Source organism: Macrobrachium nipponense, chromosome 43, assembly GCF_015104395.2.
Source record: "Macrobrachium nipponense isolate FS-2020 chromosome 43, ASM1510439v2, whole genome shotgun sequence".
Taxonomy (NCBI): domain Eukaryota; kingdom Metazoa; phylum Arthropoda; class Malacostraca; order Decapoda; family Palaemonidae; genus Macrobrachium; species Macrobrachium nipponense.
The window spans coordinates 52973364-52997007 of NC_061104.1; the positions used below are offsets into that span (position 1 = coordinate 52973364).

The 23644-nt window shown below is 44.4% G+C and overlaps 1 protein-coding gene across 1 annotated transcript in view; it reads right to left on the bottom strand.

Moving 5' to 3' along the window:
* LOC135213922 (putative Ras-related protein Rab-33) overlaps positions 1-23644 on the bottom strand; it is a 133354-nt gene that overhangs the window by 13721 nt on the left and 95989 nt on the right. The window contains exon 4 of the mRNA XM_064248016.1: positions 15276-15395. Coding sequence (XP_064104086.1) covers positions 15276-15395 — 120 coding nt within the window. The remainder of the gene's footprint in view (positions 1-15275; positions 15396-23644) is intronic.

Below are 23644 nucleotides of genomic sequence, written 5' to 3' on the forward strand. Positions count from 1 at the left end.
CAATACGGAGTCAAGAGGACGTCTGCAATCAACGCTCCGCAAGTATTTGAATTGCCTCACTGTTCCCCCAGTTCATGCAGTGTAAGATTCTATCTTTTTATGTAAATAGGAGATACCATTCTGCATTTCCCTATGTTAGTAAGCTTGTAAATAAACCTTTGTTATGTTAGTGTTTCTTTCTATATTCGTATCCCCAGTTTCAACTGTTGGTGTTGAAATTTTTTCTTTATTATTTCACATCGAACCTGTAGCGGACCTCTCTCAGAGGCCGTAACATTGTGTCGACCCTTGGCCAGGATATTTCGACACCGACCGTAAACATTGTCTCGGATGAGATCAGAGTCCGTAAAGTGGTGCCCCCCCCCCCCCCCCCCCCCCCCCCCCCCCCCCCCCCCCCCCCTCTCTCGCAACATCTGCTTCTTTCTTCTGCCAGCTCTATTGTGCATTTATAGGCCTTGAGAAAAAATACAATAGAATCCCAAGAGAAGTGCTGTTCTGGTGTTTCACGAAGAGAAAAGTCCCAGAAAAGTTGGTTAGGCTGGTTCAGATGATATATCAAAGAACAAGCACAAAAGTAATAACAGCAGTTGGGGACACAAAAGTTTGAAGTTAGTGTTGGATTACACCACAGGTCAACGTTAGGCCCATTTTTGGTTGTGCTGGTCATGGATGTGTCGAGTGAAGAGATCAGGAATAAAGAGCTGTGGAAGTTGTTGTACACCAATGATCTGGTAGTTGCTGCTGAAAATGTAGAGGACTTACAGAGATGGATTAGAGAGTGGCAGGAGTCTTTAGAGAGGGGTGGCTGAAAGGTGAATGTGAATACAGTGGACCCTCCATATTCGCGTTCTCCAGATTCGCAGACTCACACATTCGCGGATTTCTCTCGGGAACGTTTCCCTGCATTATTCGCGGAAAATTCACGCATTCGCGGTATTTTTCTATGATAAATATCCACAAATTCCTGGTGGTTTTTTTTGATGAATTTCATATAAAATGCACTTTTTGTGATAAAACTATTAAAAAAACCATGTAGGAAAATTTTTAGTGGGTTTTACTTGAGTTGTAACTAACAAAATAGGCTGTTTTTAGCATTTTTATAGGGGTTCCAAACATTCGCGGATTCTAACTATTCACGGAGGGGTCTGGTACGCATCCCCCGCGAATACGGGGGGACCACTGTAAAGCAATAGGGAAGATAGAGACAGAATTGTAATAAGGCAGTCCCTGGTTATTGGCAGACTTTGTTAATGGAGATCCAGTTCTATAGTGTTTGTCTAGTGCCATAAAGCCCCATAAAAGGGATTTTGACGTAAGGAAAAATCTATTTCTGGGCGATTGGCTCGTGTCGCCAGCGAAATATCCTTTAATCTATTATTTCTAGGGTAAATGTACTAACACATACCAGAGAATAAATAAATAAAGAAAAAGGTCAGTACAACTGACTCGCTCACCCTCCAAGAGGGTGTCGGTCATAGAACACTATGGCGAGTGAGACCCACTACCACGAGCCGAATGCCAATAGAAATCTCCCACTACAAAATCCCCACAAGAGGAGAGCCGACCCACAGAGTGGGCAGCAACTACTAACTACTCCATCCCATGCTGCCGACTGCTGCGCCTCTGGTGGGCCATCCTGAAGTTAGCAGACAATCTTGAGCGAATGGGAGGTGGGTAGGGTGGGATTTCGCTGGCGACACGAGCCAATCGCCCAGAAAATAGATTTTTCCTTACGTCAAAATCCCTTTCTGCTCAGCTCGTGTCGCTGCGCGAAATCGTACCAGAGAAATAGCACAAGATTGTAAATAAAATTCAACAAAACAAAAGAGGTAAGATAAAATAAAATAAAAGAATATAATTGCTAATAAAGATACATATACACAATGATACAAAAATAGAAATATTGCTTAAATTAAACTTAATGCTAATAATATTTCTTAAGGTAATATACATATATACAGGGCTAACATGGCATATATGTTCAGAAATAGTATCTGTTGTATTGATATGTATCTAGAACTCTAGAGCAATTAAGACAATAAGTTAAACAGAACAAACTTCAATAATAATAATATATAAAGGAATGTATATAAACTTAATATACAAAACCCGTAACCATTACAAATAAGATGTATCCCCTAGATAAAAATAAGGGGATCACATCCAAGAGATCAATATATACAATCGATTGTGAGTGTCCCTAGCAAAAAAATAAGGGACACCCACCATATCATCATAAAAGCAGCTAAGACACAAGGTAACCGTAGATGAACAAGGCAGGAATAGACGAACTGTTGGGTGAGACAGGTAGAAAGGAGACTGGATCTTCTACTAAAGATTAGGCAGAGTCGGGGGAAACTATGTTACCGCCGCAACTGCTGAAAATTTCAGAGCTTCCAAGACTTTAAGTAATGACGTTTAAATACTGTCGGCGATTTCCATCCAGTATATTTTTTCAACTCATCAAAGTTCATATGTTGGAAATAGTTAACTGAGGTGGCTACTGCCCCTGACTCATGTGCTTTTGGAAAAGAGTCAGGATTGGCTTGTTTAATAAAGTACAGGATTTGCTGCCGTGATGCCTTTAATAGATAAAGTACCACCTTTATCTCTCTTAAAGAGAGGACCCGATGAGGATGAATGAGGTACCTAGACCAGAAAGGCTCGTAAGGGTCGATACTGGGCAAAGAGATATCTTGTGGAAGGGGTAGTACCTTCCATGGTTCCCACCTCATCAAGGATCTTCATTCTTAGCTATAAAACTACGTTCCGGAGAAAGTAGCACTTCCCCTGTGGGAAGGAACTGAATATGATCCCGGATCTCTGGATAATGCCGACAGTTCTGAAATTCTAGCTCCTGAGGCCAAGCTTAATAAAAATAGAGTTTTTCTTAAGAGCATTATAAAAGAACATTGTGTCATTATCAGTTTCTGAAGCCAGCTTTAAAACATCATTTAAGAACCATGACACTGACGTAGGCCTTACAGAAGGTCTAAGTCTAGCACACGCCTTGGGAATAGACGAGAAGTAGGAGTCTGTCAAGTCTATGTTGAAACCAAATTGAAAAATCTTTTTCAAGGCTGACTTGTTTGTCGTAATGGTGCTAGCTGCTAAGCCTTTTTCAAATAAAGACCTGAAAAAGGATACAGCTGAATTTGATTGTCATGATTCTAATATCTGATTCTCTCAGGAAGGTTGCTAACTTTTTGACAGCAGCATCATACTGTCTCAAAGTTGAATCCCTTTTATCGGATTCCAAGAAGAGAATATTTTGAGGGTCAATATTCGCATCCCTTTTTCGCTGCAAACTTCATGAAATCCATAAAGTTAGGGTTTTGAGAATTCCTGAGGAAGCGAACACAGTCTCGTTTGTACTGACTGGGAGAGCTGGGACTGGGAATCGAAGAGGGCGAAGACCCAGTTCCAGAATTAGAGGGTACCAATTGCTCTTCGGCCGATCTGGGGCTACTAGAGCCACTTGACCCTTGAATGTCCTGAGTTTGTTCAGTACCTTCATGAGAAGATTCACTGGAGGAAAGACATAAATCTTCTCCCAGTTGTTCCAGTCTAGGGCCAGGGCGTCCGTGGCATAGGACCCAGAGGGTCCAGGTTGGGGGCCACATAACATGGGAGTTTGTGGTTCGCTTTGGATGCGAAGAGATCCACTTGTAGGCCTGGAACTCTCTGAAGAATCCATTGGAACGAACTGTTGTCAGTGACCATTCCGACTCTAGAGGTACTGATCGGGATAGAGCATCTGCTATGACGTTTCTCACTCCAGCTATATGGGTGGAGGAGAGTGCCAACTGAACTTGTCCGCCAGGGAGAAGATGGCTACCATGACATGATTTAGATGGCGCGATTTGGAAGGCCTCCCCTGTCTATACAATGTACCACCACTGCGCTGTCCAAGACTAGCTTTATGTGGGAGTACTTTGGCGGACGTAACCTTTTTAGAGTCAAGACACGCCATTGCTTCCAGTACGTTTATATGGAACTGACGGAACTGAAGTGACCAAGTTCCACCCTGAACTTTCTTGAACTGGGAATATCCTCCCCAACCGCTTAATGAAGCGTCTGTGTGGATGGTAATCCCCGGAGGAGGAAACTGAAGGGGTACTGAAATCGATAAGTTCTTGACTTTTGCCCACGGGCGAAGTCGATTCCGTAGAATCTGAGGGACTGAGGATAATTTGTCCTGGACCTGATGTTTGCTCGTGAGCGCCAGATTCTGGTTAGGTCTTTCAGTTTGGCTTTCATCAAGATGTTTGTCACTGATGCAAAACTGGAGTGAGCCCAGGATCCTTTCCTGAGTTCTTCTCGACGCCAGTTTGTGACTCAGAAATTGCTTGACTTCGCTATTTCTTTCCTCTTGGTTGATGGAATCGACAGAGTATGGGAGGATAGATTCCATTGAATGCCCAGCCACTGAAAGTTTGACTCTGGAGTGAGTCTTGACTTGGTCCTGTTTATCTTGAAACCTAGATATTCCAGGAACTGAATCACTTTCAGTGTTGCTTTGTGGCATTCCTCGACTGTTGGAGCCCAGATTAACCAATCGTCGAGATACGCTACTACCATAACCCCTTGCGACCTTAGTTGTTGAACCACACTTCCGCCAACTTCGTAGAACACCCTGGGTGCTACGTTGAGACCCGAAAGGAACTACCTTGAAGGAGAACGTCTGGTCTCCTATCTTGAAGCCCAGATACGGACGGAAGTGTCTTGCAATAGGGATATGATAGTAAGCGTCTGTAAGATCGATAGAGGTGGTGACGGCCCCACGGGAAGTAAGGTCCGTACCTGCGAGATCGTGAGCATCTTGAACTTGTCGCAGCGAATGGCTAAGTTTAAGCGGGACAAGTCTAAGATTATACCTTCTTTTTTGTGAGCCTTTCTTTGGCACGCTGAATAGCGTCCTTGAAATTTTAACCTGTTGACTCTCGCTATAGCTCCTTTCTGAAGGAGGTCCTCCGCATACTCCATCAATTCTTTGGATGGAAGTTGGCGGAAAGGTCTGGATGGGGGTGGGTTCGCTATCCAGCTCCAACCCAGGCCTTTTGACACAATGCTCTGCGCCCACTTGCTGAAGTTCCACCGGTGGCGGAAGTGAAACAGCCTCCCTCCTACTGAAAATCCTCATTGGTTTTGGTAGCCATCCTCGGCCCCTGAAATGCTTTCCTCTATTAAAGGACCCTCCCGATCCTCTCCCACGAAAGGATCGCTTACCTCTGCCTCCCTTACCCGAGCGGGGTCATACTTCTGGGAAGCCTGACCTCGAAGACTTGATTGTAGGCTGGAGAGAGAGAGTAAGAGGTGGAGGGTTGAGGCTGGGGGGAAATAACATAGAATGGCTGCGACTGAGCCTTGGAGGTAGAAGGTTGGGCTGCTTGCACCAACGGGACAGCTGGAACCTGCTGAGTAAAGCGTGGCTGTTTCTTCTGGTAGGGCTGGAAACGTCTGGGTTTCCTTTGAGCCTTACCCCATGACCACTTGATCTTGGCGTCTCTTGGCCGTAAGACCCCAACGATCTTTAAGGCTTTGGTTTAATCTCGTAGCCTCTGCCTGGACCTCCTCACCATCGCCTCTGGGAAGAGGTCTGCTCCCCAGATGCTCGATGTAAGCAACTTATTCGGCTCGTGCCGAATTGTTGCTTCTTGGAGGACATGTTTCCTACAGTTCGTCCTAGCCGTGGCGAACTCAAAACATATCCGACTGCACCATTTGAATCAGAGACTTGGTAAGAAGCTTAAAGAGTGGCTCAGAAACCATAGGAAATGGTAGCCACCTCGGTCATGGCCATGGTATTAATAGACCTGGCTAACCTCGAATTTGGCATCAAATTCCGCTGAATAAGGCTATCTGGAAGCCTAGGTAGCTTCTCACCAAACTGCTCCATAGCACAGTCTGGTTTGAGTTTGCCGCTGAAAAGGTGTTTGGGCAAATTCTTCCCACAACTCACCGGCTGAGGGAAGTAAAGGAGACGTAGGGTCCGCTTCTTTCAGCTGAGGCATCGAATCCCCCTTCTGGGCTGCTGGAATGGTGGTTGTAGCGATCTTTGTCAAGAAAGGGAGCGGTGTACTCTCTTCCATTGTAAAGATCGTAAAAGGACTCTTAAATGGTTGAATCTTTGTATTGGAACAATCCATGTCCTCTAGGCACCTGAGCCATTCTCTCTGAGCCTGGTCTCGTGAATAGAGGACTGTCTCTTTCGGTACCTTATCGTCCCGAGTCATGGCCGAGGCGGTGAGCCTGGCGTAGCTGATGAACGGAGGCTGAAGGTCTTCCGGGTAGAACTCGAAGTCTTCAATCCTCCGAGTTCCACATTCCGGGATAGAGATAACGCCCGTCTTGGGAAGGAAGGGGCGTATGACGCTAACTCTCCAAGGATTGTTCATTGAGAACGGAGGTAGAGAGTCATACGGGGGTAATTGGGCTCCCCCTGTGCTGAAAGGTGGGGAGAAGCTAGTGGAACTTGGCTCATCCGGCTATAATGTTGTCCTGAGAGGTGATCCTATCGACACCGGGAGATCATTTGTTCCATACTGGTTTTCAGAGAACCAACCAGATCGCCCACTTGTTGCAACAGACCAGCGTTGGAATCCAAAGCCGGAGCTGCTGCGGTAGTGGAAGGGTGGCTCTGAACGGAACCAAAAGGTAGTGGAACTGTCGACTCCGCTGGAGTGTGTGATCTCTCCCTGGAGGATCTACTCCTAGAGGACTTAGAGCCGGACCCAGAAGCTTTAGATCTCTCTGCTCCGGGATTTCTACCCGGAGACTTACGAGAAGAAGATGACGCCGACGCCGTCTTTTTAGACGACGACGACGTCTTAGTCAAGGTTTTTACTGCTTGACCTTTGACCTTGGGTCTGAACGGAAGCGTCAGGAGAGTATTATAATTCTGTACCTGTAAGCCTTGGAAGGATGGAGAGGTTGCAGGGGTAGAAGATCCAGTGGCACCCAAGGGCATCCCTTGGGCGTCCAACGTAACCTACCTCGACCACAGGTCGTCTACACCTACCATAGGTTCAATATTAATGTCCAATGTCGCGACTTCCGAGGAGATGTCCTGGCCTTGATCCGTCAACGAGGCAGCAAGCTGTTGCTGAATGAAAGCGATAGTCGGGGCCCGCCTCTTGCTGGGTCGACGTAGCCTGTTGACTTGCCTCCGGGGAAGATCAGTACCGCCACTTCTTTTCGAGAATGTGAGGGCATACCGCCCTTGGCGGCGTTCTTCCCAAAACCGCCGACCCAGGCGGCCCGCAGGGTTGCCAGTGCGGTATCCTCACAGCCGGAGCCTGGAAGAGAGGGTATTGATTAGATTTTAAGATTAAACTTAAAACTAAAACTAAATTAAAAGCTTAACTTAAAATTATAGGGGCTGCAAAACCCCATGAATTTTATCTTAAGTTTGGAAGATTGAATTTAGAAAACTTAAGAACTATAACAAAATGGGGACTGGCTAACGGAGTTGGAATACTTACCCCGTCTAAAAGCTGGCTCACCAGATCATAACAGATGGTGCATGTCTCGTGATACCAGACCTGGATGTCCCCGTGCGGAGTCGCGCATGGAGCATGGGACCGGCAAACTTCGTGGCCACATGGGTCTTGAAGTGTGGCGGCGCATCCCGGATGCTCACAGTTGGTGGTCTGTAAGTGAAAGGACACATGAGTATCTTAAAGGCTATCACTTACAGGCTAAAGGACAGAAGAACTCCGTTGCATGCCGGAGCTCGGAAAAATTTTGGGCATAACCCCGTAACCCTTAACGCCTGAATAGGCATATAACCCCGGAGAGGATCCGGTGAGACAGGTAAGGAGGGGGGATGGTTTAAGGTAGCTTAAGATAAACTTACTAGTTTAACATAACAGATCTTAAACCTATAAATTCGAACGTACCGGACTAAGTCCAGTGCGTGGCGGAGTGTCTTGACTCAGCGAGACGGAGTGGTTAGTAGAGACCAACTGTATGTCCCGGTCCATCCTGCTGGGTGGATTAGCACCTTTCCGCTGGATGCCGGGGCTCCGGTAGCAAAGGAGCCCCAGTAAGGTGGGAAGGGCGAGAGGACATACAGACCTCGGGCTGGCAACGGAGCGACGGAGTAGCGACGGAGGGGGGGAAAGGCCAGTCCCCCCACCTTACCATCCGGCCGGACCGAGAAGCTGGAGAGGTCCGAGTCCAGTCTGGGTCTGTCCCCGTCCCTCTACTCCCTCCGCCTGGGGGAGAGGGAGGCAGGCTCGTATGCGGAGCGAGCATGGGTAGACCAACCCCACCCCCCGACTCTATGGAAGTAGCGGGAGGGGGGAAGATGACTGGACAGGCGTCTGGCTGCTCCGTGATCACGTAGTGACCACGGGGGGGCGGTAACTAACACAAAACAATGAAAACAATAAGGCCTAGAAAACACAACCGGCTGATCAGAGAGATGCTATCGGGAAGCAACCGAACTGAAGAGCGGTAGCATATGGGCCCTATGGGCCATAACCTAGGCTAAATGAAGCCAGACGCCTACACTAACCTAAACATAATATATATAATATAAAATGATAAATCATGAAAGAAAGAAAACAAAATAGTAGGAGAAAAAATCCAGGAGTGTACGACTAACCCGAAGGAAAGTCTACCACTCAAAGCTAGCCGGGGCCGATACTAAGAGCCGTGGCTAGGGTCTGGATAGAAGGAGCCTACATAAGGTAAAAGACATGCATGCATGACAAAAACCGTGTAGACTGTACCCTAAAAACAAATCGGATGATTAAAATAGAGCGTACTAAAGTAAGGAATGTTCTGGGTGGGTACGGGGGGGGGGTGGGGGGGGGGGGGGGGGGGGGGGGGGGGGGGGGGGGGGGGGGGGGGGGGGGGGGGGGGGGGGGGGGGGGGGGGGGGGGGGGAGACCAAGAACGAAACCCGCACGAGGCAGAACCAATGCTGCCAATGCTTCCGACCTAGAGTTCGTATTTATACCTAAAAAACGCAAATACGGCTCAGGGCCGGAAAAAACCAATTGGCAATAAACACTGAGTACTTAACTTAGCTGCTGCGATGGCTGCACGCTCCATGATAAATAAATCCAAAGAAAAGGGCACAAATAACAGAGTAAAAAAGGGGCACGTGTATACCGTGTGCGCTAACTGAAAAGGATGGCCACCAGAGGCGCAGCAGTCGGCAGCATGGGATGGAGTAGTAGTAGTTGCTGCCCACTCTGTGGGTCGGCTCTCCTCTTGTGGGGATTTTGTAGTGGGAGATTTCTATTGGCATTCGGCTCGTGGTAGTGGTCTCACTCGCCATAGTGTTCATACCGACACCCTCTTGGAGGTGAGCGAGTCAGTTGTACTGACCTTTTTCTTTATTTATTTATTCTCTGGTATGTGTTAGTACATTTACCCTAGAAATAATAGATTAAAGGTATAGTTTCGCGCAGCGACACGAGCTGAGCACCCAGAAATCGCCAAATTTCGGTTAATGATGATTTTGCTTGTCTTCAAGCCCGTCAGAACAGAACCTCCGGCAATAACCAGAGACTGCTGATACAAGAAAGAAGAGGCTCAATTATAAAACAGGTGGAAAGTTTAAATACTTAAGATAAGCTGCATGGGGGAAGTGGAGAGAGGTAGAGGCATAGGATGTGAGAAGAAAGGCCCAATCAAGCTAAAAAGTCCGTGATAAGACAAGTATTTAATGTAAGATCAGAAAACATGGGCTCTAAGAAGAAAAGAGGGAGTAAAGATAGAGAGAACAGAGATGAGAATGCTGAGGTAGATTATGGAATATTTCTGCCTGTGAGATTGTAAGTGATGAAATTAAGAAGAAGGGCATGCTTTATTAACGATTTACAGAGGTGGTAAGAGTGTCATGATTGAGATGGTATGGGCACGTCTTGAGGATGGATGACGAAGAGAGAGTGGAGAGGGCTTGGGAGGAACCTGTTAGAGGAAGAAGATCGAGAGGGAGATAGAGAATTAGATGGTGAGATAAAGTGAAGGAAGATATGGAGAGAAGAGGTTTGGTGGAGGATGATGCCTTTAATAGAAGGCAGTGGAGAAGGCGCATCAGGCAATCTGACCCCTTAACGTAAGGATAACAGTGGGAAAGAAGCAGCTAATGGTGACTAATTTCCGAGCTCCTTTACAATGCCTCTGTCTCACTGAGAATGAGCCAATTAGTAAGTTGAAAGCTAGCTATCAAAAACAATTAATGCAGTCCTAATGTGTGTCTAAGGAAGGGATCTAGTCTTTAATCTTAGCATCAACTCACTTTCCCAAATATGCTAAAAAAAAGAAAAAGACAGAAGAATCCAGATTTGCTGTTTGGATGTCTGGGTTCCCAAGTCCCTCATTTAATGGAAAATGGTCATTCCAAATGTGTCTGTTACTGGGGACTGATGACTTTACTCATAGAGTTTAACTAATTTCTCCTTTTCCTAGATAACTTTTTTTCTCTTTTTCCACTTAGCAGACAAGCTTAATATACTATACATATAGTAACTCAACTGAAATGTCCCACTCGCCTTCCTATAGAACACAAAATGTCCCTTCCAAGTGAAGGTGTCACCACTAACAAACCAAAGGTTTAAAGCATCAGTTCCACATAAAAATGAATATTGGAATTTTAAAAAAATATACCGTACTTATTAAGGTTGCTATTTAATGCTAAATTGTTGGAACCGACTAACAAACACCGAGCAGCAAAATAAATGCAGAAACTTAAAGGAAATTAGGCCCATTAAGATATTTACCAAACATCACCACCACACACACACACAAGTACATACAGGCAAGGACAATAATGAAGCACAACCAACCAGTGTACAGTAATAAGAATGCAGTAATCAACTTGAAGAATGCTGATTGAGCAAGTCATTCACATACCATGTGACAAAACAAAACAACATCCTTACAAATAGCAATTCATAAGCATAAACCACACTGACTTAAAGTGATGTAACTGTGATATGTACTTAGAATAAAGAAAAATCCAAGTACTGTACATCAATACTGATGTGTGTGATGCTACAATTATTCTCTTGGATGATTGCTAACTGAACAGCAACCACAGAGGACAAAAATTTATACAAAAAACACCATACCACCAATTAAATAATACAATAAATAAAAATGAGAATAAAAAAAACAATAGTTCTTTTGGAGAGCCACAAAGGCTAAATGAAGGAATAAATATATAACAGCAGGAGAGTGAAAGGGCTTTCTTTCCCTATCCAGTAATGTCTACCATTGAAATACACTCTCCCTTCTTATTTCAGTATTTCAAAAACTCTGTCTACTTTCTTTGAATATGTTGTGTACAACATTAGTATAGTACGTATACAATTTTACAAAGACTACGTGTCTCATTATGGAAAGAAATAGTTTTTTGGGACTAATCTATACTACTGAAAACATATTGCATTAAGTAACAGAGCAAAGAAAAATTATGCTCCATAATATTACAAAGATCATGTCTTTTCACAAGAACGCAGTCTCCTCACACATGGCATCTAGAGCCACATGTATACCTCTTCAAATACCCTTACTTTTTGTGTAAGCTGTATATGAGGCAGTGAGTCAGTTGGGGCTAAGATGAGGGCATCCATGATCACCTGGTTTGCATGAAGAAACTTTCCTATTATGAAAAAGTAAATTCTCTCATCATAATCCCATTAATTAAAAATATCCATAGTAACGAGTCTTGAAACTGAGAAACAAATCCAGTTATGTATCAGTACATATACTTGAAAATAAATATCTACAGAGAGCTTTCGGGAGTATGTTTGACTCCCATTTTCAACCGAAGAGAGGAAACGAGCGGAGTCCTGAAAGCTCTCCGAAGATATTTATTTTTACATGTGCGTATGCACCCATAACTAACATGGATTTGTTGTTTCCCAAATCCCATTAATCATTGCAACCAAGATGCTGAGAGACCAAGCAGAGTACTTTGAGACTGTAAGGAATAAGAAACCAAGTCTCTGATAGCTAGAGGCTTATAAAGGTTAATGCTGAAAACTTATGGCATGTCAAGCAAGGTGCTTGTATTAGGTAACTGTCTTTTGGCTTGGAAAAAGAAATACAATACACTTATAATGGAATGTTAGGAAACCAACCAAGGTATGACATGGTGAACATAACTTGCTGCTGCAAGGGTGAGGTTTCTGCCAGAAGATGACATAAGATTATGATGGCCCTATTTGGAAGTCCGATTTAATAAGTACGCCGAGACACAATGAGTGACACAGAAAAATAAAACACAAAATCACAGTAGTACTAGCAAGCAGCACAAACAGCCAAGGTGTAGAAAAGCCACTGGCATACGAAACAAAAATACTGTATTGTAGCAAATCACTATTACTCCTACAATAGCCTCAGAAAGAGTATGAATCATTGCATAAATGAAACCAGACATAAACTTGGGTACAATTAGGGGCAGTAACAGACAACTGATAGGAAAATACAAAACCAAAAACAAAATATTACAAAAATACAGAATCAGTGTACGCCCCAAAAAATGAATGGAAATACTATACCAAATATCCCCTAAAAAATGTGATAATGAAAAACACGTATTGGGTATAGGAATAAAGCAAACACTGCATAAGAACTAAATTCTCGGGCTCAATGAAGGGATAATTACTCACTGAACTGCAGCTCACAACATGCCAAAAGAAATATCCAGGTGACTGGAGAGACAAATGTTAAAAACTCAAAACATTGACTCATCAGCTACCGAGTGCACATCAATCAACTATACTGAGTGGCACTGATGTGAAAAAAGGGCTAACATACATGACGAGTACGTAATGGGAAAAGTTGAAATGAAATAATAATCAGCAATGGTATAGTCTATACTGGAACATAAAATTTGGGCCAGTAGCCAAACGGTGGGACCTATGAGGTCATTCAGCGATGAAAGGGAAATTGACAGTAAGAAGTTTTGAAAGGTGTAACTTATGAAAAATCTTGCAGTTGCACTATGAAACAATTGTTACAGTGGGTGGAGAATCAGATGGAAGAAAGAGAATATGAATGGAGGCACATACAGTAAAAGGTTAGGTTGCAGCTAGGGGCCGAAGGGAAGCTGCCAAGAACCTTATGTAATGCCTACATAGCAGCACATGAAGTGCACTGACAGCACTCTTTCCCTATGGGGGCAATGGTAAAGTGAGCCTCAGTGAAGCACTAAAGGTACATGAAAAGTGAGGTTATTGCTTGAGATGTGCCTGTTGATCCAAAAGGTGCTGAGTGGAGAGAAACTTTCTTCCATCTAAACAAACAAACTGGTGAACCTCAGATTATTGGTACCACTAATGAATAGTTCACCCAGACATAGGAATGTTAAAGACATGAATACAGTACAGTGGTACCTCGAGATACGAAATTAATCCGTTCAGAGACGGCCTTCGTATCAAGAGTTTTCGTATCTTGAACACATTTAACATGTAAAATGGCTAATCCGTTCCAAGCCCTCAAAAACAAAAAACCCCAGTAAATTAAATATTTCCAGGCCTAAAACACATGTTCTAGGGTTACGACGGAAGAAATATGACTCCAAAAAGACAAAATACTGTACATACTTGAGTATTATTCAACTGCATATAATGTTCAACCCCATTTTTACTGCATATATTAGGACTTTGGCATATGTCCCTTAGCAATAAGCCTAGCCTATGTTAGCGGTTGCTACTGTAGCCTAGTCTATGGTTCTGACATCGAAACCTAAGAGCTAAAAGCTTAGAATATGCCAATGAAAATGTATAAATAATCAGTATGTACTCATTTCAAATAATTATTAATTAATCATTAACTATAATACACAAACAAACAAACAACAACCTTCCAATCGATTGTTTACATTCAGTCTTACCCATCTTACGAGTATTGGAATGAGCGCCAAGCAATCATTTTTCCTAGCACACAGTAAGCCATAAAATTGTCATTATATCTCTCTTCAACTAATGAAACCACCAAACAGTTATAATAAACCATTCATTTCTATTCTTTATTCTATCTTTACCTAACGGAGATACCGAGTACTGACAGCTATAATGAAACATATGTAATACGTATATGTAACGTAATAATAAAACAGAAGAGATTCTAAAAAATGCGTATTTGTTGGTAGTCTGATTTATTTTATATTTTATGATATCTAATTCGAATTTTTTTATTAAATGTATTGCATGTACTCATTTCAAATAATTATTAAGTAACCATTAACTATAATAAACAAACAAAAAAAAAGCTTCCAAACGTATGTTTACATCCAGCACTTATGAGTATCGAACGATCGCCAAGCAATCACTTTTACACAGTAAGCCATAAATTTTCATTATCTCTCTTCAACTACAGAAACTACCAAACAGTATAATAACCATTCATTTCTATTCTTTATTCTATCTTTACCTAATGTTTTTTTTTATTAAATGTATTGCATGAATAAGTTTTTCAATTTACAGCAACCTTTTACCAATAGAATACTTAAAGCACAAGGGGTAGATGCTGACCAATAGGAGAGCAGGACCTTATGGGGTGACTAGCATCAGGAACCAATGGGAGAGCGGGAGGATGGTGGCGAGTTTACTCAGTTGGCGGAGCGGGAGTTTTAAAATTGTTCTCGGTGGTCCGGGCTAATCTCGGGACTTTATAGCAACAACCTTTCGTATCTTGAAAACTTTTTGTATGTAGAGCAGTAAAAAATTTTCGTATTGGCTTCGTAAAACTTGGATTTTTCGTAAGTTGAGCCTTTCGTATCTCGAGGTACTACTGTATAAGCATATAAATATGATACAGGGCTTGCACTGAAATTACAACCAGTTTATAAAAGAAAGCCACTTAAACCTTGATTAGTTATTGTGAGACAAATATCAACAACTAAATACTACCAAGAATGTGGAAACAACTGCCACAGGATCAGTCAGCAGAGAACCTACACTTAATTCATAGACTAAAGACTTGTGACTATGGAGTGAACACTTTTGGGGGTCCTAAACTTGAGTACTAAACTATATTACACAGCTTTAAAGTGGAATGACTGAATATGTGAGAAATAAAGCTGTAACATAAAAATCAAGAACAAAACAAAGTTTTCACAGCAAGCTGAAACGATACCAGTTTTTCCTAAGTAGAGCAGATATTAACACCAGAAATGCATTTGTACCATGAGTACTAGTTTGTATTTTGGATTGTTAAGTCTTACACAATAATGCATATAAATATAATAAAGATGGCCATAGACCATTACAATGATGTAAAGGAGCATTAACAAGTTTGGAATCTAACCTGAAATGATGACATTCTTGTGACATCGTACACAAAGACAACGGCATGGACATTGCGGTAATAGTGTTGTACCATTGATCTCCGAAATCTCTCTTGCCCCGCAGTGTCCCATAATTGGAGCTGAAACAATTTTGATGAAAACATTCCTGTAATTTAATTATCCATTGTTCTACTAAATGGCATTCTAAACTATAATTTATGATTTTCTTATTTGAAGTTTGGCAATTATGAAGACAAAAAAAGTTTTATCCATCATTTGCTGGTTAATCTAAATAGTAAAACAATGGTGCTATGTGCTACATGAAGTTGTGATCATGAGAATCTCTTTAGCATAATAGTTTACATATACAAATTTTTAGATACTTCCTGTTTCAGAGACAAAGTATCTTTCTTTGACGTATATACATAGTATACCAAAACACACTTTTACGAAAAATCGATTAATGCCACTGGAGCAGTACCTAACAAGAAGTAAGGCCTTCTTGCTAAGGGAAGCCATCTTTCCTCTTAAATTTAACTCACTTCTTGAAAACTGCCTGTGGTCTGAAGACCTGTATGAACTAACGGACATGAAAGATAGTAAAATATGTTTTGTATGTTTATGTAAAAAAGGGATTTTGACGGAGGAAAAATCTATTTCTGGGTGATTGGGCTCGTGTCGCCCTATGAAAGGAATCCTTAATATCATTCTTTCTAGGTAAAATTAACCTAAAATTACCAGAGAAAAACAAAATTAAGAAAATGTCAGTAAAACTGACTCGCTCACTCTTAAAAGAAGTGTCGGTATGATAATAGGGGCGAGTGTGGAACACTACCACGAGACAAACACCAATTAGAACTTCCATCAGAATCCCCACAAGAGAGAGCTGTACCAACGGGCGATGCAGCCTCTACTACTACTACTAGAGGACGCCACGGACAGCAGCGCCCCTAGCGGACATCCTTAATCTAAAAACAACTAAATACATCTTGTCCTGCAAGGGGGGGAAACAAACCATAAAGGGGGGGGTTTCATAGGGCGACACGAGCCATCACCCCAGAATAGATTTTTCCTCCGTCAAATCCCTTTTCCTGGGCTCAGCTCGTGTCGGCCTATGAAAGAGATACCAGAGAAACAGACAAGATGGGAAAAAAAGGGACAATGAAAAACAGTGTAAAAATGATGGATATAATATAATAATCAATTACGCATACAAACTAAGCACTTAAACTAACTTATACTAAACAGTAAAACAATAGAACGTTAGTAATCGTAAGTACTTAAATGGTAATTACAGTAAATTACAGTGATGCATGTAATATAAAGAAAAGGGGATTTACTTAACAAATTTACAAAATATACAAACTCATTGTGTCCTACCCTAGCATAAAAATAAGGGTAGTACACTGAAGTCCATCATTAATACAAGTATTGCAAAATATATACAAACACATTGTGTCCTACCTAGCATAAAAAATAAGGGTAGGTACACTGAAGTTCATCATAAATACAAAAATGGTGAATATATACAAACACATTGTGTCCTACCCTAGCATAAAAAATAAGGGTAGGTACACTGAAGTACATTATCAGTACAAGTGTGGATGTTCCCTAGCAAAAAAATAAGGGACAATCCACTATATGATTCAACGGCTAAGGCTATGATATTCGAGTAGCCTGGCGATAGGGGTGAGGCATGTTGGCTGATGTAGTAGAAAGGAGACCTGGATCTATACTACAACTACTATAACAGTATCAGGGGAAACAATGTTTCCCGCTGCTACTGCTGAAAACTTTAAAGATTCCAAGGACTTTAAATAATGCCGTTTAAAGACTGTCGGGGATTTCCATCCAGTATACTGTTTTTAAGATCCTCAAAATTCATATGTTGAAAATAATTAATTGAGGTGGCTACTCCCCTGATATCATGTGCTTTTGGGAATGACTCAGGGTTGGCTTGTTTAATGAAGTAAAGGGATTTGTTGTCTAATACTTTTACTGACAAAGTACCACCTTTTTCTCTCATGAAGAGAGCACCTGAGGATCTTGAAGAAGTACGAGATAGAAAGGCTCTAAGAGTTGATACTGGGCAGAGAGAAGGATCCTGTGGAAGTGGGATAACCTTCCAAGGAGCCCACCTTGCAAGAGGATCCTCATTTTTGGCTAAAAAGCTACGATCCGGAGCAAGTAGAACTTCTCCTGATGGGAGGAATTCCACATGACCCGCATCCCTGGATAGAGCCGACAGTTCTGAAATTCTGGCTCCTGAGGCTAGGCTTAATAAGAATAATGTCTTCCCAGGAGCATTATGAATGTACAGGATGAGTTGTCAGTATCTGAAGCTAGTTTGAGGACATCATTCAAGAACCATGAAACTGTAGTAGGCCTCTGAGAAGGTCTAAGTCTAGCACAGGCTTTAGAGATAGATGTGAAATAAGATTCAGTCAGATCTATCTGAAAACCCTACTTGAAAGATTTTCTTCAAAGCCGATTTATGAGTGGTAATCGTGCTAGCTGCTAAACCTTTTTCAAACAAAGACCTGAAAAAGGATATAGCCAAATTAACTGTCATAGTTGTAGTGTTCGATTCTCTCAAGAAAGATGCTAATTTTTTAACAGCTGAGTCATATTGTCTAATGGTTGACTCTCTCTTATCTGATTCTAGGAAGAGAATATTCTGTGGGTCAATATCAGCATCTTTATTAGCCGCAAAACTTCATGAAGTCCATAAAGTTAGGGTCTGGAGAATTCCTGAGGAAGCGAACACAGTCCTCATTTGTACTGATTGTGATAGCTTGGGATTGGGGTATCCGTTGAGGTCGGAGACCCAATTCCAGAAGAAGAGGATACCAGTTGCTCTTGGGCCAGTCCGGAGCAATCAGAGCTACTATCCCTTTGAAAGACCTCAGTTTGCTTAGGACTTTCAAGAGAAGATTCACTGGAGGAAAAATATAAATTCTCCTCCACTGATTCCAATCTAACGACAGTGGCGTCCGTGGCATAAGCCAGAGGGTCCAGGTTGGGGCCACATAGCAAGGGAGCTTGTGTTCGCTTGTGAGGCGAAGAGATCCACTTGGAGACCTGGGACTCTCCGGCTTACCCACTGGAATGACCCGTCGTCCAGAGACCACTCTGATTCCAGAGGAACTGACCTCCGGGACAGGGCGTCTGCTATCACATTCCTTACTCCTGCCAGGTGAGTGGGCAGCAGATGCCATTTGTGTTTGTTTGCTAATGCAAAGATGGCTATCATGACATGATTACATGCTTGGATTTGGACCCTCCTCTGTTGATGCAATGAACTACCACTGCACTGTCCAAAACTAGCCTTAGATGAGACTTCTTCGCGGGGGAAGCAGTCTCTTCAGAGTGAGAAATACTGCCATTGCTTCCAACACGTTTATGTGGAGCTGGCGAAATTGAACTGACAAGTCCCCTGAAACCTGTTTGAACTGAGAGTATCCCCCCCACCCGGACAGGGATGCATCCGTGTGAATGGTTAACACTGGGGGGAGGGATTATTGAAGGGGTACCTTCTTGGCTAAGTTTCTTTACTTTTGACCAAGGCCGTAGTTGGTTGCGGAGGATCTGTGGGATTACTGACAACTTGTCTCGATATTTGGAGTTTGCTCTTGACCGCCAAATTCGATTTATATCTTTCAGCCTTGCTTTCAGAAGGATATCTTACCGAAGCAAACTGAAGAGACCCTAGGATTCTCTCCTGGTTTCTTCTTGACGTTTGCTTGCATTTGAGAAATTGTCTGACAGATTTTGCTTATTTCCTTCCGTTTGGCACTGGAATTGACAGGTTGTGGGAAGACAAATCCCATTGGATTCCTAGCCACTGAAAACGAGATTCCGGAGTAAGTCTGGATTTCGTTTTGTTTATCTGGAACCCCAGATGTTCCAGAAAGTGAACTACCTTTTTGGTGGCTTTGAGACATTCCTCGACTGTTGGTGCCCAGATCAACCAATCGTCGAGGTATGCTGCTACCATGATTCCCTGAGCTCTCAATTGTTGAACAACCACTTCTGCTATTTTTGTGAATACCCTGGGGGCTACATTCAGACGAAGGCATCACTTGAATGAGAATGTTTGATTTCCTAGCCTGAATCCTAGGAATGGGCGGAAGTGCCTGGCTATAGGGATATGATAGTATGCGTCTGTAAGATCGATGGAGCAGTGACGGCTCCACGCGAAGTAAGGTCCTTACTTGCGAGAGGGTAAGCATCTTGAACTTGTTCGCAACGAATGAAAGAGTTTAGCTTTGACAAGTCTAAGATTACCCTTCTTTTTGTTGAGCTTTCTTTGGCACGCTGAATAAGCGACCTTGAAATTTTAGATGCTTGACTCTCGCAATAGCTCCTTTCTTTGAAGGAGTTCTTCCGTGTAATCTGTCAATTCCTTTGACGGTATCTGGTGGAATGATTTGATTGGAGGAGGGTCTTTGATCCAACTCCAGCCAATCCTTTGGACACTAGCTCTGTGCCCAATGCTGAACCCCACCTGTGGCGGAAGAGGAACAGCCTCCCTCCTACCTGGGGAGCCTCATTGTTGATGGGCGGGTTGGGCCACCACGCCCTCCTCGAACTGTCCTGCTCCTGTACCCCTTCCTGCGCCACGCTGACGAAAGTAACCTCTCGCCCTACCTCTCGGCTGATTGTAGCCTTGAGCCTCATATGCAGGGTTGAAGGCCGGCGAGATAGCGTAGGAAGTGGATGGCTGAGATTGAGGGGGCAACAGGAGGATAGGCTGATTCTGCTTTGAACTGGCAGGTTGTCCTTGTTGGGTAACCGGGACCGCCTGCACAAATTGCTGCTGTTGCTGGAGTTTTTTTATATGGCTGGAACCTCTTACCAGCCTTCTTCGGTTTCTTACCAGCAGTGGGAACGGACTCCTGTTTCCTCTTCGAGGAAATACCCCACCTAGCTCTAAGGCTCTGGTTGAGCCTAGCAGCTTCGTGGTGTACTTCGTTAACCCGCGGACTCTGGGAAGAGATCCGCTCCCCACATGCTAGAGGCAAGAGTCTATTCGGCTCATGCTAATGGTACACTCTTGTAGAACATGCTTTCGGCAGTTCCTCCTAGCCTGGAAGAAGTCAAAAGCGTCCGTTAGAACCGTCTGAACTGAGATTTCGCCAGAATCTTGAACAGCGGTTCCGTAGCATAAGAGAGGGCAGCCATTTCCGTAATTATAAGGGAATTGAGGGACCTGCCAAACCTGGTTCGCGCATCAACTCTGCCTGGATTAGGGAATCCGGCAGCCTTGGTAGTTTCTCACCGAACTGGTCCATGGCGCAGAACGGTTTGAGCTACCAAGCGTGAACGTAGCTGGCAAGTTCTCCCACAATTCTCCGAAGGCCGGGCAAGAGCGGAGAAGTAGACTCCGCCTCCCTCAACTGTGGGATGGGCTCATCCTTGAGGACTGCCTGAAGGGACTTCTCCACTAATTTCGTGGCGAACGGAAGAGAAACCTCCTCTTCCGTCGCGAAAATAGTGAAGGGACTCTTGTAGGCCTGGAGTTTGGTGTTCGTACACTCCCAGTCCTCAAGGCAGTGAACCCATTCCCGCTGAGCATGATCTCTACTATATAGGACCGACTCCTTAGAGATCTTGTCTTCCCTCGTCAGAGCCGTTGGCGTCAGCCTAGCATAACCGATGAAAGGCTGCGTCAGACCCGGAGGGTAAACTCGAAGTCCTCAATCCTTCGAGTTCCACACTCCGAGATAGAGATCATTCCATCCTTGAACGGGAGCGTAGGCAGCTACTCTCCATGGGTTCTCCATAGAGAAAGCTGGCAAAGAGTCATATGGCGGGAGTTGAAGAATCCCAGTGCTTGACGCTGGGGAGACTGGAGGAGGAACCTGAGATAGCCCAGCTACTCGGTCCTCATTTTCTCTCATCCTGTTAGAGAGATCTTGAATTGATTGCCAGACTGAGACAGAGTGTTTTGACAACTGTGCAAACATCTGCTCGAAACCGTGACCCCAGAGCGGAGATTTGCGAGCCCACCAGCTCGCCCACCTGTTTGCATCACCCCTGCTGAGAAAGCAGAGGGATCAAAGGTGCTAGGACCTGCTACCCCTACCGGCGTAGCCGAGTGGAAGCGGTGAGGCGGGAGAAGGCAGTGGCTCGGCGGGAGCGCGAAGCCTTCTCCTTCGAAGCCTTGCTTCTGGAGCTCTTTGGGTGAGAAGAGCTCGGCTTTGCTTTAACAACCCGCATCGGCGTAGGAAGTCGACGACTTCCTAGCCGAAGAAGACGAAGACGACTTCCTAGAAGTTGTCTTGGCCAGAGTCTTCGGTTCTCTCTGTCCCTTCACCTTTGGGGGTACAGAGAGAGCGGTGAGAGCGGGTAGGGATCTCAGATCCCACAAAGACCTTGGAATGAAGCACTAGAAGAGGGGACAGGAGAAGATCCAGAAGCACCCAAGGAAAGACCTTGCCCGACACACCTACCTCAACCAACAAATCCTCCACCCCTACCGCCATAGGTTCGATGTTAAGGTCCAGGGCAGCGACGTCCGTGACCGACTCCTGGGAGGCTACGACCCAAAAGGATTGCTGGAGGTCTTGCTGGATGGAGGCTATCAGCGGGGCAGCGGACAAGGGTCAACGTAACCAGTCGACTTGCCCGCGGGGAAGATCTGGACGGCCAGCTTCTTATATCCGAATGTAGGGCTGGCCTTTGGCGGCGTTCTTCCCGAACGTGCCCGCCCACCCACGCTTTCAGGGGTGGCGAGGGCGACTTCCCTCACACCGGTAGCCTGAAAGAAAGGCAAGATTAGCTTCCAATGGTGGAACGGGGTTAACAAACTTACGACTAAAAGTTGTTAGTAAAATGATAAGTAAGCCTATAACGGACTTACCCCATCTCCCAGCTGACCGACCAGGTCGTAGCAGATGGCGCAGGCTTCAGGGTGCCAGACGATCATCTCGTTGTAAGACGTGGCACAGGGGGCGTGAGACCTACACTCATCATGTCCACAGGGGTCGAACAGCGTCGCGTTACACGCTGGGACCTGGCAGTTGGTAGCCTGTAAGTGGAAAGATACATGAGTACCAGGTAAACACTTACAGTCTAACAGATGCTCCGCTTGTGCCGGAGCGATAAAGTTTAGATTAAACCAGAGCCCCGCCAAAATACGTGTGGTACCAGGTTGGTTGTGATCTCTAGGCTATAGCTCCGCTGATGGCGAGACACACAAAAGAGAAACCAACCAGGAGTGGTGGTAAAAGGAAACCACGACGGAAAATGGCGGGGATGGAAATAAACAAATCAATCATATACAATTCATTGTAAATTAGGGTATATCCTTAAAAATAGTGATAATAAATACCTTCCTCCGCCCGTCTACTGGAAGAGTGCGCGGGTAAGAGACAAGCTCTCTTCCGGTAGCGGGGGAGAGATGAAAGGATATAGTAGGCAAGCAACCGACCACTAGAGGTGCCCACCCCGCCCGCTAGCGGAGCCAGTACCCATAAACCAAAGGTGCCCCGGCTGCGACGGAAGGCTCCTTTCGTATAGCGAGGCAGGTGGCTGAGCAACTGGGGAGGGGGGGAAGGTCTCGGAGAAACACGGCGGGAGCGAGAGAGAGGGGGGAGGGATGGCCTACTCCTCCCCGCCTCACCAACTACCGCATGGAGACTCGGTACCTCATGAGTGGTCGCCCTATACCCCCCGCTGGAGGAACCTGGCCGCCTCAGAGAAGTGGTGAGAGAAGGCAACTGAGGTTGTCATGACAACCAAGGGGTCCCCAGCTCCTCCCTATACCATAAGGGGAGGGCGGCGGGGGTAGGGTAAGGTGCGATGGGACACGTGACCGCTAGTGGGCCTAGGCCGCGAGCAACACAACCGTGAGAGGGCCACGTGAACCAGCTGGTACCAATACAAGGAACAAGCACCTAGGCTGGCCTAACACCCTAAATGTAATAAATAATACATCGAAAGATGGAAAAGACACTTTTAGTAAAGAGAAAGAAGCCCAGGAGGAGGCAGACTGTTCCAAGAAACAGAGGCCTACTCGGAGCCAGCGATAGCCGATGAAGAGCAAGAGCCGGGATGCTGGGCTGGAATAACAAAATAGCCCTAAATCAAAACTAAGAGAAATGGTAGGAGGGCTGAACTAGCTAAAACTCGATGTAAAAACAATGAACGTAATAAAGTAAGCCCATAAGTATAAGAAGTCCCAGTATGGAGGACCGGGAATTCTTACGAGGCAGCATGGCGCAGCCACGAGACAACCAGGGAACCGTATATGGACCTATTAAGAGGAAAATACTGGTACCCGAAGATAAAAATGTGGTAAAATATTACTTATGAGTTACTTACTTAGCCGTGGCAATAGCTGAGCGTTCCATGGTAGAATACAGGGTGGTAAATCCAGAAATAG